This window comes from Syngnathus scovelli, chromosome 19, assembly GCF_024217435.2.
Source record: "Syngnathus scovelli strain Florida chromosome 19, RoL_Ssco_1.2, whole genome shotgun sequence".
Classification (NCBI taxonomy): domain Eukaryota; kingdom Metazoa; phylum Chordata; class Actinopteri; order Syngnathiformes; family Syngnathidae; genus Syngnathus; species Syngnathus scovelli.
Genome location: NC_090865.1, coordinates 8,301,393 through 8,315,857, shown reverse-complemented (window position 1 = coordinate 8,315,857; position 14,465 = coordinate 8,301,393). Strand labels below are relative to the sequence as shown.

At 46.5% G+C, this 14,465-nt stretch overlaps 1 protein-coding gene and 1 long non-coding RNA gene across 2 annotated transcripts; one reads left to right on the top strand and one right to left on the bottom strand.

Annotated features, from left to right (window-relative positions):
* Window positions 1-868: 868 nt before the first annotated feature.
* Window positions 869-9,067, bottom strand: LOC125986945 (uncharacterized). Its single transcript, XR_011085831.1, has 2 exons — window positions 5,886-9,067; window positions 869-5,699 (listed from the first exon to the last, which is right to left on the bottom strand). It is a non-coding gene; the product is annotated as an uncharacterized lncRNA (long non-coding RNA).
* Window positions 9,068-12,663: 3,596 nt separating this feature from the next.
* snrpd1 (small nuclear ribonucleoprotein D1 polypeptide) lies at window positions 12,664-14,427 on the top strand. Its single transcript, XM_049750884.1, has 4 exons — window positions 12,664-12,822; window positions 13,208-13,284; window positions 13,786-13,977; window positions 14,174-14,427. Exons 1-4 carry the CDS (start codon window positions 12,809-12,811, stop codon window positions 14,248-14,250), a joined length of 360 nt encoding a protein of 119 aa, XP_049606841.1. The 5' UTR covers window positions 12,664-12,808; the 3' UTR covers window positions 14,251-14,427.
* The last annotated feature ends 38 nt before the right edge of the window (window positions 14,428-14,465 follow it).

Below are 14,465 nucleotides of genomic sequence, written 5' to 3'. Positions count from 1 at the left end.
AAATTTTCTAAGTGCAACGCACAATGAGATGCATGAGAAACGGCCTTGGTTACCATCACATTTGAAGCGATGAATACGAAGTTAAATTTTATGACTCGGTGTATAAGTCGAGGTCGATTTTTTTCGGTCGATTTTGGATCGAAAAAGGTCGACCAATACACCGGCAAATACGGTAATATGAAAATCAATGAAAAAATGGATGTCGGAGGTGCCCTCGATTGTCCTGGCAGTGTCTTCAAGGAGGTTGAGCTGCAGTTTCTTCATCTTGAATTGGTCCCTGAGAATCCAGCTAGCCGCTATCAGCTTTTGAGCCACCTAACCCCCTCCCCAGCCAGGGAGGGGGTGGGCAGAGAGAACAAAACAAACTCCGGCCAAATCGGTTGATGCAGTAATCCGTGCAAAAGGATTCCCAACCAAGTACTGAATACATTAATGGACATTTTCAAATGTTTGATTTTGTTTTGCTTTTGTTTTTTTAACTTGGTCTGAGGAAATATTCAAATTTTTTGAGATAGGATTTTTGTTTTCTTAAACTTTAAGCCATAATCAGCAATATTAAAATAATAAAAGGCTTGCAATATTTCAGTTGATTTGTAATGAATCCAGAATGTATGACATTTTTGTTTTAATTGCATTATAGAAAATAAATAATTTTATCACAATATTCTAATTTTCTGAGACAGTCCTGTATATACAGTCGTATGCAAAGGTTTGGGCACTGTTAGGTTACGGATTCTAGTTATTGATCTGACTCCAAATTGCGATCAACACTTAACACATAAATTGCTATGTCCTAATCCACACACTGGCGCACCTAACAATTTTGCGAGTTCGTTCTGTCAAAGAGAAGACCAGTAGATCAATCAGACCAAATTTACCAATTATTTATTCCTGACAAAGCGCACTAATACAGGCCTGGGTCCCGGGTCCCTCACACTAAAACTCGTGCGTTTTTGTGACCACCAAAAGACGACACATTCTTCCGGGTTGGCCAGTTTTAAAGAAACACAATATGAATATTAAAGCATGCAAAATATTGTGAGATGATTGGTGGATGGCCATCTCCTCCCCGTGTCGGTGCTATCGCGGAGGTCAGGTGGTTGGAATTTCCCGCGAAGTCCGAGACACATAGACGTGCTGTTGTTCTCATTCCCGACCTTGAGATTATCTCGTCTGGTACTCCCTGTCTGGGCCTATACACAACACTTCCAAGAAAACAAGTTCATGCAGTTTGCCTGCACATTCTTCGCCCCCCCACCAATCCACACGTACACTCTAATACTAGATATTAATATGATTATAAGTTTGACACAACCTTAAAAAATATGTTTGCAAACTCCCAAAAGCACATTTCCCTTTATTCCCTCTCATGACCTCATTTATGAGGTCATCACCCTAGCAAACAGCTACCAGCGCGCTGTCGATCCTTCCTTCCCCCGGCTGCTCATGTTGAGTCACCAGGGTATATTGGCCCATCGGTGGCAACGGGTCAACGGTTTTCTCGATCAACCGGACAGTGAGTGACCTAATACATGGAATACAACAACAATCGCATAAAATCATAATTGTAGTAAAAATAGCTACAGCAACAAGCACAGACATGATGAGGCCTTTCCAGCTTCCGAACGTTTTCATCCAATCAGACCAAATATCGGTGTGTACACCTGAATGATCTTTCATCTTTTTGTTCAGTGTCCTTAGTCCTTCCAACGCCCTGGTCAGTCGGCCTCCTGGCGCCGTGTTGTTTGGGATGAAAGTACAACATGCATCACCAAACATTCCACACACACCATGTTCCTTAGCCAATAGCATGTCCAACGCAATTCTATTTTGGAACGCCATTAACGACGTTGCAGCCAATTGTTCATGAACTGCGGCGAATGATTCAGCTGTATAATTACCCAGCCGTTGGACATTGTAATGAACGTAATTAATACGGTCTACATTTTTATTGGGGGTGATCCATAGGAAGATACTTTCGAATCCCGAGGACACTTGATTAACGAGTTTATACTTATCTGGCACACCCCGGGGCACTCCTATAGTGTCAATATATGTTGGATCGTCGTCGCTCAACCACGGGGGCAAAATGTCTCTTTTGGCTCGCTTCAGGAGCCCCGCCAGTGGGGACTCCAGGTTCCAATTGAGATTCTGTATTTCAATGGGGACAACCACCACAGGCATTATCAACGACACGAGGACACAGATACCTGATGCATTCTTCGGCAAGCGATTCTATAATTTGTCATCTCCACACCACAACCAGATGTCACTGGTCTTCCTCTGCTCCTTCCATCATTGCTGGGTGAATTCTGGCATGTCCTGTTAAAGCTTGAAAGCAAGTGAGTTTGGAAAAACAACTTTGTATATCACAATTACAAATTGAAACCTACTCACCCATTTCTATTTTACCACTCCCCCCTTTTGACACATTCACCCAATGTGTCATTACGTATCAAAAGGAACCTGCAAAGCGTCCCCTCTCATCACCACACTCATTGTAGCCAGGCCCGCGGAACCTCTAGTTACCATCTGGGCCCCGGGACCATCACCCCAAGTCCTTGAAACTTGACTGTCCACCACACACACTCGGCAACACAAACAAAAATCATCGCACTGCTGTCAGTGAGCTTATAGCCCGGCTGACAGCGGACATTTGTACACACAAAAACAGACATCAAGTATCAAAATAAAAACAGTCATAAAATGAATCCTGGCGCCCACGGATCATGTCCTGAAAACCACGTCATCAACAAGTTCATCATAAAAACCAAAAGGGCAAGGGTTAACATATTCTTGTAAATCCAACACAAACTTTCCACGAATGCAATCGACAACCTGCAAGAATGAAAACAAGTTACGCAAGCAACGCGCAATCCGTTCCTTGGCTGGTGGCTGATGCTGCAAAAAAAAAAAAATCAAGTCACACAGAAAAACAAAGCAGAGCGTGCTATTATCGCAAACACGTTCAAGCGTCAAACAATTGGTCACTGTCCACCTAGTCCGTCACCCCGTCGGGTGAGCTCAAAGTCGTCACACGTCAAATCGTCCAAAGTCTTGCTGTTCGATACTAGTTCTGTCTTGTCTGACCATATCACTGAAATGGGCCTTCTCCATCACACCGTTTTGTTGTCGATGGTGCCCCTGATTGATCATTGAGCCATGGTTCCGGTCAGAACTCATCACTTACCAGTTCCAGACCCTCCACTCTGTACCCCCCTTCAGGTGAGAGGAATTTTATCCTCAATTGCAAACACATCACCCCAACTTCAGACCTCTCTGGCCAATCATACTGCGCACACACAGTCATAGATGATCACATGCGCACGCACCCATCCACACACTCGCAGACACACACATCCGTCTCTATCACTCAGCTCTCCTCCCACACTAAGCAAAGTTAGTATGTTAGTGTGCAGGCAAACATTGACTCCTAATAGTAACTCTTCACATTTGGACATACTTGTCAACATGACCTATTGTAAAATCTCCAATTCAATTTTCCATAAACTCGCCCATCAGATTCATCGCAAATTGTCATATATGTCTATCTGGGGGGGACGACTGTTGGACCCGCCTGTCAGGGGAGCCTCCATAACCTCAGATTGCTCCTACAAACTCGATCTCTATTAATTATCCTAATTAAATTCAATAAAGATGGGTCCGACTATTCCCTCTGGATTTTTACGTCATCATTTGGCTCTCCCCCTTTTTCCTGTTGTCTAGCTCAAATATGTTTCTCAGTCTGCTCCTCTTTATTGCCCCTCTTGGCGAGTCTAACTCGCCGCTTTTTCTCTTCCTAAAAATCCTGCCTGTCACACCATCCAGCACCTCTCCCTAGAATGGGCAGTTTTTAATGTAATTTACGTCATTGCTGTCCAGATCTTCTATCCTCTATCTCCCTTGCTGTCAATCCCTGTTAAAATGCCAAAATGCCCCTGTTCCTCTTGACTGAATCCAATTTAGTCCAAATGTCCTATTCTAAAATGTATCTAACTCGACTTCTACTTCTTAAGCCTGACGAGCCAAAATATCAGATCTCGCTCTTGTTTCTTACCGTTTTAGCCTATTTGTTTTATCCAAATCTGTTCAATCTCTGACTATGATGCTTTTCTCTGTAGCTCTACGCATTCTTCAATTTTTTATCAAATCTCCTCAGTTCTGTCAAACTCAGTGCACAATGAAGCTCCTGTCCACCTTGACCCAAGCTCCACCCAGTTTGGCAACGCCACAGCAAGGAGTGCGATTTGGCCGTCGGACACTTCCAACACCCCTGCGTCCCAGAGGCCACACAGAGTGTCTTCCATGCCTTGGTCCGCCTCTTTCGGCCAACGATATTGAGGCCGTTTGATAGGCTGCGTCTCATCCATTTGGAGATCAATAGGGGCCACCGAATGACAAAACCCGACATCAAATGAACCCTGGGACCACAGTGTGTCGGGCAAGGCCGCCAGCATTACTTCAGCGTCCTCATGATCAGTTAACTCCCTACCGTGTGTGCGGGACACCAACATCATCTCCAGCAATCCTGTGTCTGCTATGGGTTGTTTAATTTGGTATGCATTCTGAGACTCAGACCAGTACAAATTAGGAATGTGAGTTTTCCGCCAATCGGTCTGTTGCAACAACTGCTTGACCATTGAGCCCAATTCTCTGGCCTCGTGTCCTGGGGCAAGAGCCAGCGAAATGTGTGGCACCCCTTTCTCTGTCATTTTGAACCACTGCATTTGTTCATATGTCAATTCAGTTGCCGCTGCGACTCCCTCTTTACCAATCAAAATGCACGATGAAGTTAAATCCCACATGTGCCCTTCAATTTCTTCAAACAAATCCCGATATACATCATCACTTTCTTGGTCATAATATAGAGTGCAATGCAAAGGATCAACAGGTGGGTGGTATGGCGCCAGTGAGCAGATCCAGGGCTTCCACAGTAGGTAGGTCGAGAACACACCGCCACCAGCAGGGGTCTCTGGCTCCAGCCTGGCCCAGTAGATGGTTGCAGTTTCTGCTTCTGCCGGTAGGGGCGCCATCAGCCACCGACCATGTTGTTGTAGATGCTGTGAGCACTGGATGCTGACGCCATCTGGAAATTGAATAATCACTCCCTCTGGCCCACACAGAATTCTGGCTTGAACGGCTGACAGCAGGTCCCTTCCCATCAAATTGATTGGAGTGTCTGTGGAATGGATGTATTTGTACCACAGTCTACACCCTGTCCAGGTGATCACAGTTTCAAGTGGTTTGGTAAAAGGCAGAGTACGTGGTTGTCCCGAGAAGCCGACTAAAGTTGTTGTTTTCTTTGACAGTGAGGATACAGGAAGGGCAGTGTTTATTGATGAATAAGTTGCTCCTGTGTCCACCAGCATCTTCACAGGTTTTCCTTCCACTGTCACATGAAGCATTGGCTCCGCCGGGCCACTGCTTTCCTGGCTCCCCGGGCAGCCCTATTCAAATTGTCCACAGCAGAGATCATCATGTTGGTAGTACTGACCTCCGTGCGTTTGTGGGTGGGTGGCTCCGCGCGGTTGATACTGTGGGCATTCTTTTGCCCAGTGGTCGGTTTCGCCGCAGATGAAACATGCGTTGGGCGAATGGGGTTTGTATGCTGCCCTCCCCGGGTAAGCAGGTGCACTCCCTCCCCGGCCTCTGTATCCGCCCCGGAACTGGCCCCTTCCGCGCCCCACCACCTGAAGAGCCTGTGACATTTGCATTTCCTTTTTCTGTGATTTAGACTGTTTAGCTTCACCATGCATTTTTGCCAACTGTAATTTCAACAACTGTTTAGATAATGCGTCTGTCTCGTTTTCAACTTTAGCTTGTGACTCAGTGAACATTCTGCAGTGATGCAAAAGATGACGTTTAAATCGTTCTTCGGCACATACCAGAATGTCAGGATCTGACATTAGCTGCTTCTTCACATCTGGCGGAAGTCCATCCAGCAGCGCCGTTCGGAAGAGCACCTCTGCCTCGTGCGTGAGAGCCGGATGGCGACCTGTGGTTTCAATCCAACTCTCCACACATGTTACATAATGCTGTGCAGGTGACATTTTCACATCATAAGAAAATATAGTGGGGGCCAGATCGGTGGGTTGTGGGAAAGTCAATTTAATGTTTTCAAACAGGGGCGCTGCTACTTGTGGCAAGGGCACCTCCCTCCCCAGTCTCGCTGTGCCTGCTGCTTCCTCAATTGCCTGCAGTTGCACCAGGGAGCATGCTCCTGCCAACATATGGCGCATGTCACCGAGTGTACAGCTCTGCCCACTCATCAGAGCCAAAAATTTGTTCAGCCACACCTTGCCTCCTCTGTGAAGTGGAGGCATATTTTCCATCATCGTGGTCACATCACGGAGCACCATGGGCTCGTAGTGCTGGCCGCCCGATGTGGTCACCAGCGGACACATCAATTCATTTTTCAGCACCTCGGCCTGTGTCATCTGTCCCTGACCACTCCGCAAATTATATTTTCTCCGTGTCTCTCTCTCTCTCTCTCTCTCTCTCTGTTGACCATTTTAACATCTGCGCTTCCTGTCTACGCTGCTCATCGGCTTGATCAATTTTCTTTTTTAGCTCCTCATTCTCGGCAGTAAGTCTATGCCAGCTTTCTCCTTTTGTCACATTGGACGGTTGAGGGCTCGGACCGGGGGTGGAGGTGTCCACGCGGGATGTGTCCACGCGGGATGTGTCCCCCTCCCGGGCCCGTCGCCTCTCTTTATTTACTGCTTGTTCAATCAACTGTACAATACTCTGATCCGCCCTTTCGCCTTCGCCCTCGACATCCACTACCATCCTACCACCCAACGTCACCACCGGAGCCATTACTCCGGGGTCGCCGTACGGCGGCGGTCCAACATAGCTCACTCCGAGTTTCGGGGCACTCGGGTGTGTCACATCATGCAAAGATGGATAAATGCCCTTGTATTCATTTCTTTCCTTGTCTATTTTCACCGCTTTCTCTACCCTTCTTTCTCATGCTCTTGTTAGCCTGCAATTGTCCAAATCAAAAATGTTTTTTTCTTTTAACTGTCTTTCTTTTGAACCTCTAAATCGCTCGTGTTGCTAACCTAACCTAACCTTAAAGAAAGGACAAACAGATTACTCCCAATAGCTCCTCATTATTTACGAGTTAGCCCCCCTTTCTTGAACATTCTCTGATCCATGCCGTCTTCCTCCTCACACTGTGTGGGTGCAGCACACAGGGTGTGCCCATAAACGCACACACCGAGCGCGCACACAACCGCACGTACACACACACACACGCATCCGCACGCACGCACGCACGCACGCACGCACGCACAATCCATCTCTCATGTAGCTTCTTTGCCACTTTCTATCGGTCAATACCACTCACAATTTGCGCTTCCACATCAGCATATACATTCCTTCAATCTCACTGCTTCAAACATTCACTGAGAAACTCACACTGTCCCTGCCCCGCCCGGGCTATAGCACCCCCCGTGCGAGAGGGTCGCGGCATCAATGTTGACTGGTTACAGGCTGGCCATTTCCTGCAACAATCATGATGCCGGCCCACCGCCCGCACGAGCATAGCGCAGGCCCACGCGCACAGCCCAGACCCGCGACTACGCGCGAGTGCAGGCTCGCCCATCAGTCTCAACCTCTCAAAGGGCAGGCCAACTTTGCTGTTGCGCCCTTCATCATGTTCACATTCGACATCTTTCAATGTCTTCTACACAACATTTGTTGTCTCTTATTCTCATCCTATCAAGCCACCGTTCTAGTAACTTTCTGTCACACACCTTATTTTCTCTACTGCCACACCTTGCTCATCTTAGTTTCTCTAACCAACTTAACTTAAACACACCATTCTTCCATAGAACACACATCACTCACACACACTCATATGCACACCCACTCATGAGGATCCTCTGCGCGCACACACACTCTCTCCCCCCAATTTGGTTCATTTTGGATGTTTTAGCGGTCTGATCTCTCACAGGAGGAACTGTTACCACCGGATATTTTTTGAGGAGGCCTCAAATAACCCCAGCTATTTGAATACGATCGTCACCGCACCCTTGTCCGCCACGACGAAGCACTAGGTCCCTGACCTATCCTTAGTACGCGTAAGTCCCTGACTTTACCGTACACGTTACAGACGTAAGTTCCAAACTCATTCACCGTATGTATCTTAACTTCATGCACACCTTATTTGATCTGAACGACAGTCTCCTCTTAAATTTCCTCTTTCAATTTGCAGCATTTCGACTTATAGTAACAGGTATTCTGCTTACCTTATCGGTGATGAGCTCAGGGTTTAGGAGACGTTGTACCAGCTCAACGTTGTGTGCTTATTCCAAACGGTTCGCCGACCGGGAGACAGTGTCCCTGACACTGTCCGGTGTCTTGGCTAAAGACCACGAGTTGTCAATTACCCTTCTCTTGACATCACGTCGGGGTCACCAAGAAATTGTTAGGTTACGGATTCTAGTTATTGATCTGACTCCAAATTGCGATCAACACTTAACACATAAATTGCTATGTCCTAATCCACACACTGGCGCACCTAACAATTTTGCGAGTTCGTTCTGTCAAAGAGAAGACCAGTAGATCAATCAGACCAAATTTACCAATTATTTATTCCTGACAAAGCGCACTAATACAGGCCTGGGTCCCGGGTCCCTCACACTAAAACTCGTGCGTTTTTGTGACCACCAAAAGACGACACATTCTTCCGGGTTGGCCAGTTTTAAAGAAACACAATATGAATATTAAAGCATGCAAAATATTGTGAGATGATTGGTGGATGGCCATCTCCTCCCCGTGTCGGTGCTATCGCGGAGGTCAGGTGGTTGGAATTTCCCGCGAAGTCCGAGACACATAGACGTGCTGTTGTTCTCATTCCCGACCTTGAGATTATCTCGTCCGGTACTCCCTGTCTGGGCCTATACACAACACTTCCAAGAAAACAAGTTCATGCAGTTTGCCTGCACATTCTTCGCCCCCCACCAATCCACACGTGCACTCTAATACTAGATATTAATATGATTATAAGTTTAACACAACCTTAAAAAATATGTTTGCAAACTCCCAAAAGCACATTTCCCTTTAGCACCCCTGATCATTTTAAAGATTTTTCTTTGTTCGGATCAGCAATTTCTGTTAAATATATCTTGCAGCAGACAAACGCAGTGATATTTGTCAAGTGAAATGAGGTTTATAGGATTTGCAGAAAGTGTGCGATCATTACTTAAACAAAAGTAGGCAGGTGCATAAATTTGGGCACCCCTTCAGATAAATGATATCAATATTTAAAAGATCCTCCTTTTGCAGAAGTAACAGCCTCTAAAGTTTAGTGTTTAAAATCAGAAATCAGAAATCAGAAAACCTTTATTGTCATTCTACATAGTACAATGAAATTGGAGACCTCCATCCAGTGCATGAGAGGTAGATACAAGTAACATAGTCAAGTAAACGAATAATAGAAAACTAGATGAATAATCTGAAACAGTAGTGCGGACAAAGTGCGGTAGTAGTGCAGGAGGAAAGTGTCATCAATGTCGGCTGGAGTTGAGGGCGGCTATGGCTTTGGGAAAGAAACTGTTTTTGAGTCTGTTTGTCCTGGTCTTCATTTGCCTGTAGCGTCTTCCAGAGGGCAACAGGTCAAACAGGGCAGAGCCAGGGTGGGAGCTGTCCGCTGAGATGGCCTTAGCCCTGCTGAGGCAGCGGGTAGTGTAAATGTCCGTAAGGGAGGGGAGAGGGCGGCCAATGATCCTCTGAGCTGCCTTCACCACTCTCTGCAGCTTCTCCCTGTCAGCGGCGGTGGAGCTGCCGAACCATACTACGATGCAGTAGGTCAGTAGACTCTCGATGGAAGAGCGGTAGAAGGTCAGCAACAGGTCGGTGTTGAGGTTGTACCTCCTGAGGACTCTCAGGAAGTGTAACCGCTGCTGAGCCTTCTTGACGATGGTGGTGATGTTCTCTGACCAGGAGATCCGGTCAGAGATGTGGACGCCCAGGTACTTGGTGCTGTGGACCCTCTCCACCTGCTCGCCGTTGATGAAGAGGGGAGTTGGCTCAGGGCTGTGCCTTCTGAAGTCCATGATGATCTCGTTGGTCTTCTTGGTGTTCAGAGCGAGATTGTTCTCTGAGCACCAGTCGACCAGCTTCAGGACCTCCTCTCTGTAGGCTACCTCATCGCCCTTGGAGATGAGACCGACCACAGTGGTATCGTCGGCGAACTTGACAATCCGGTTGTGGTTGTCAGCCGGTCTGCAATCGTGAGTGTAGAGGCAGAAGAGGAGGGGGCTCAACACACAGCCCTGTCGGGAGCCGATGCTCAGCGTATGGGTGGAGGAGAGGCGGGAGCCAACTCTCACAGCCTGGAGTCGGTTGGTCAGAAAGTCATTAATCCAGGCACATGTGAGAGAGGGGAGTCCGAGAGTGTCCAGCTTTGTGGTGAGTCTGTCCGGGAGGATGGTGTTGAATGCCGAACTGTAATCCACAAAGAGCATCCGGACATAGCTCTGCTGCTGCTCCAGGTGGTTCACCGCACAATGGAGGGCTATGGCGATGGCGTCCTCTGTGGATCTGTTGGTCCGGTATGCAAACTGGTGGGGGTCAAAGTGTGGGGGAAGACAATCCTTGATGTGCTGAAGAACCAGCCTCTCAAAGCACTTCATGATCACCGGAGTGAGGGCCACTGGTCGGTAATCATTCAGGCTAGAGATGGCCGACTTCTTCGGCACTGGTATGATGGTTGAGGTTTTCAGGCAGGGCGGGACGGTTGCTAGGGCCAGGGAGCGGTTGAAGATCGTGGTGAAGGTGGGGGCGAGCTCCTCAGCGCATGCCCTCAGCACCTCGCCGGGGACCCCATCTGGGCCTGCGGCCTTTCTGGGATTCACTGCAAGGAACACCTTTCTGACCTTGTGCTCCTGAACAGTGAGTGGAGTGATGTCAGAGCTAGGTGGGGGAGGGGGCAGGGCAGAGACAGGGGAGTGCTGCTGGGATGTTCCAAACCGAGCAAAGAAGCTGTTTAGCTCCTCTGCCAGCTGTGCGCCTTGGTCTTCGACTTGAGCGGCACTGCCCCTGAAGTTGGTGATCTCCTGGATGCCCTGCCACACCTTACGGACGTTGTTGCTGGACAGGTGGGACGCGATGCGTTGTCTGTGGTCCGCTTTCGCCCGTTTGACTCCTCTCCTCAGCTCAGCTCTGGCAGCGCTGTACAGAGCTCTGTCTAAAGTCTAAACACTTCCCACAGCTTCCAAAGAGGGTCTGGATTCCGGTTGAAAGCATTTTTGATCATTTTTCTTGACGAAACATCTCCAGTTCAGTCAGGTTTGATGGTTTCCGAGCATGGACAGCCCGCTTTAAATCACACCACATATTTTCAATAATATTCAGGTCTGGGGACTGAGATGGCCATTCCAGAATGTTATACTTGTTCCTTAGCATGAATGCCTTAGTAGAATTTGAGCAGTGTTTGGGGTCGTTGTCTTGTTGAAGTATCCAGCCCCTGCGCAACTTCAACTTTGTCACTGATTCTTGAAAATTGTTCGCAAGAATCTGCTGATACTGACCGGAATCCATGGAACCTTCAAGTTGAACAAGATTTCCAGTACCTGCACTGGCCACACAGCCCCACAGCATGATGGAACCACCACCAAATTTGACTGTTTGTCCTGGAATGCTGTGTTCTTCTTCCGCCATGCATATCGCCGCTCATTATGTCCAAATAACTCAATTTTAGTTTCATTAGTACACAACACCTTATTCCAAAATGAAACTGGCGTGTCCAAATATGCTTCAGCATACTTCAAGCGACTCTGTTTCTGGCATGTGCGCAGAAAAGGCTTCTGCCGCATTACTCTCCCATACAGCACCTCCTTGTGCAAAGTGCGCTGAATAGTTGAACGATGCACAGTGTCACCATCTGCAGCAAGATCATGTTGATAGGTCTTTGGTGCTGCTCTGTGGGTTGTATAGGTTTTTGGAGCTGCTCTGTGGGTTGGCTTTGACTGTTCTCACCATTCTTCGCCCCTGCTTATCTGAGATTTTTCTTGGCCTGCCACTCCGGGCCTTAACTAGAATTGTGTCTGTGGTCTTCCATTTCCTCACTATGTTCCTCACAGTGCAAAGTGACAACTGAAATCTCTGAGCTCGCTTTTTGTATCCTTCCCCTAAACTATGACGTTGAACAATCTTTGTTTTCAGGTCATTTGTCAGTTGTTTTGAGGCTACCATGTTGCCACTTCAGAAAAGATGCAAAGAGGAGAACAACTTGTAACTGGCCACCTTAAATACCTGTAACCGGAGCTGTTGTGGAAAAAGAAGAATGGTCAAAATACCTTCAACCAGAATCCAGACTCTCATTGGAAGCTATAGAAAGCGTTTCGAAGCTGTTATTTCTGCAAAAGGACGATTTTTCTGTCGGGGTGCCCAAATTTATGCCTACTTTTGTTCAAGTAATGATTGCACACTTTCTGTAAATCCTATAAACTTAATTTCACTTCTCAAATATCACTGTGTTTGTCTGCTATATGATATATTTAACTGAAATTGCTGATTCGAACAACCAATGATTTATAAGGGAAAATCATGAAAATGATCAGGGGTGCCCAAACTTTTGCATACGACTGTATAGTATATACGTTCATTGGTGTGTAGTGTTTAGCTTTACCTTTTGGCGGCACTGTGGCTATGGAAACACCTTTTGGGCGCACTTAAATGACGTCAGCGTCCCCTACGTAAACGCAAAGTCGACTATTAGCGGCCCGCTGGTTTATATCAAATCGAGCGCCGTAATATTTTGGTACCCATACCTTTCTCTAAGACTTCTTGCGCCGGCATGAAACTCGTAAGGTAAGACGCTTTAAAATGCATCCGTGTGTCCGATAAGGTGATGTCTGATGTGCGAAACGAGGATTAGACGCCGGATGGAGTTAGATAAAATCGGTGGGAGAATTGTGTAGCGCGCTAGCTTGGCGGGAAGCGGCCTTTCCGATGAATGGATACCGTCAAGTTAGTCAAGGAAACGCATCGATACTTTTATGTGCTAATGTAATCTATCAAGATGTACGAAATTGAAGCCTATGTGTACTGTATTATCAATTTGTGCTATTTACGATAAAACTCTCCCACTTGTGCCTTCATAGCCATCAAAGATGCGTTAGCTTCTAAGTGGTACACTACAGGCTAACAAAGATAGCTAGTTGACATTGTGATTTGTTGGTTTGATTTATCCAAGGTTTTTGATGAAACTGAGCCACGAGACGGTAACCATCGAATTGAAGAACGGTACCCAGGTCCATGGCACTATCACAGGTAAAGTGAATCACCATCGGAGAAAACCGAAGTAGAGAGGAAAAAGTTTTTATTTACAATCTGCCACAATGCTGCCTTCACTCACAACTTGGCTGTTAGTGCAGAGGAGTTATGTTGGCTACATTTTTCCATCCATTGAAGGCCAAATTACTCCAGTAGGATTTCCAAGTCTTTATTTGTATATATATCTGGCTACTTTCACTCCTGCTCCATTACATGTACTAGATACTACCCATACATTTCCCTAATAATCTTGTTTAATCTGAAATAAAATGTGAAGAAATGCTTTTGATCAACTTAAAAAATCTCAATTGAAACCATTTTAAACATTTTACTCAATGACATTTAGTACCAGAAAGTGAAAGAAAATTGTTACTCGGTACATGTCAGATACCTGTTATTTTCTTATTTTTATTTTCTGAGATGCTTGTAATTTTAACTGAAGTATCACTTATTTATTTTTTTGTACATGATTGCGTGTGTGCTCACGCATGCGTACAGGTGTAGATGTCAGCATGAACACTCACTTGAAGGCAGTGAAGATGACGCTGAAGAATCGCGAGCCAGCTCAGCTGGAGTCGCTGAGCATTCGTGGCAACAACATCCGCTACTTCATCTTGCCCGACAGCCTGCCGCTCGACACGCTGCTTGTGGACATTGAGCCCAAGATCAAGTCAAAGAAGCGGGAAGCCGGTAAGCCACTCTTGCCATATTTACAAGTTATTCAAATACAAAGCCTTTATTTTCACACCAAAATGTCAGGAATAACGAACTCAGTCCACCCAAAATCATGCTCATAGCCATATTAAACCTATCAAGCATGTTTTTCATTAACTCACACGTTTTAGTTTGAATGTGCTTCTTCAATAATTTGTATGTGTTTGTGCAGTGGCTGGACGAGGCCGGGGCAGAGGTCGAGGGCGCGGCAGAGGACGGGGACGAGGCCGGGGGGGTCCGAGGAGATGATCAGCTCCTCCTCAAAAGTGCTCGTCACCTGTTTTTCCACATTCACTGTACAGGATTCTTCTTTTTCTATGATTTTTTTTGCCTCCCTTATTTTGTACACAGTTCTGTTGATGCCTCATTACCACTGGTGTGTGAGTTTTGGTTTCTTCATCATTAAACTTCACAATTGCGTGCAAATTGCCTAATTGTTATAAATGATCAAACTAGTAAAACTG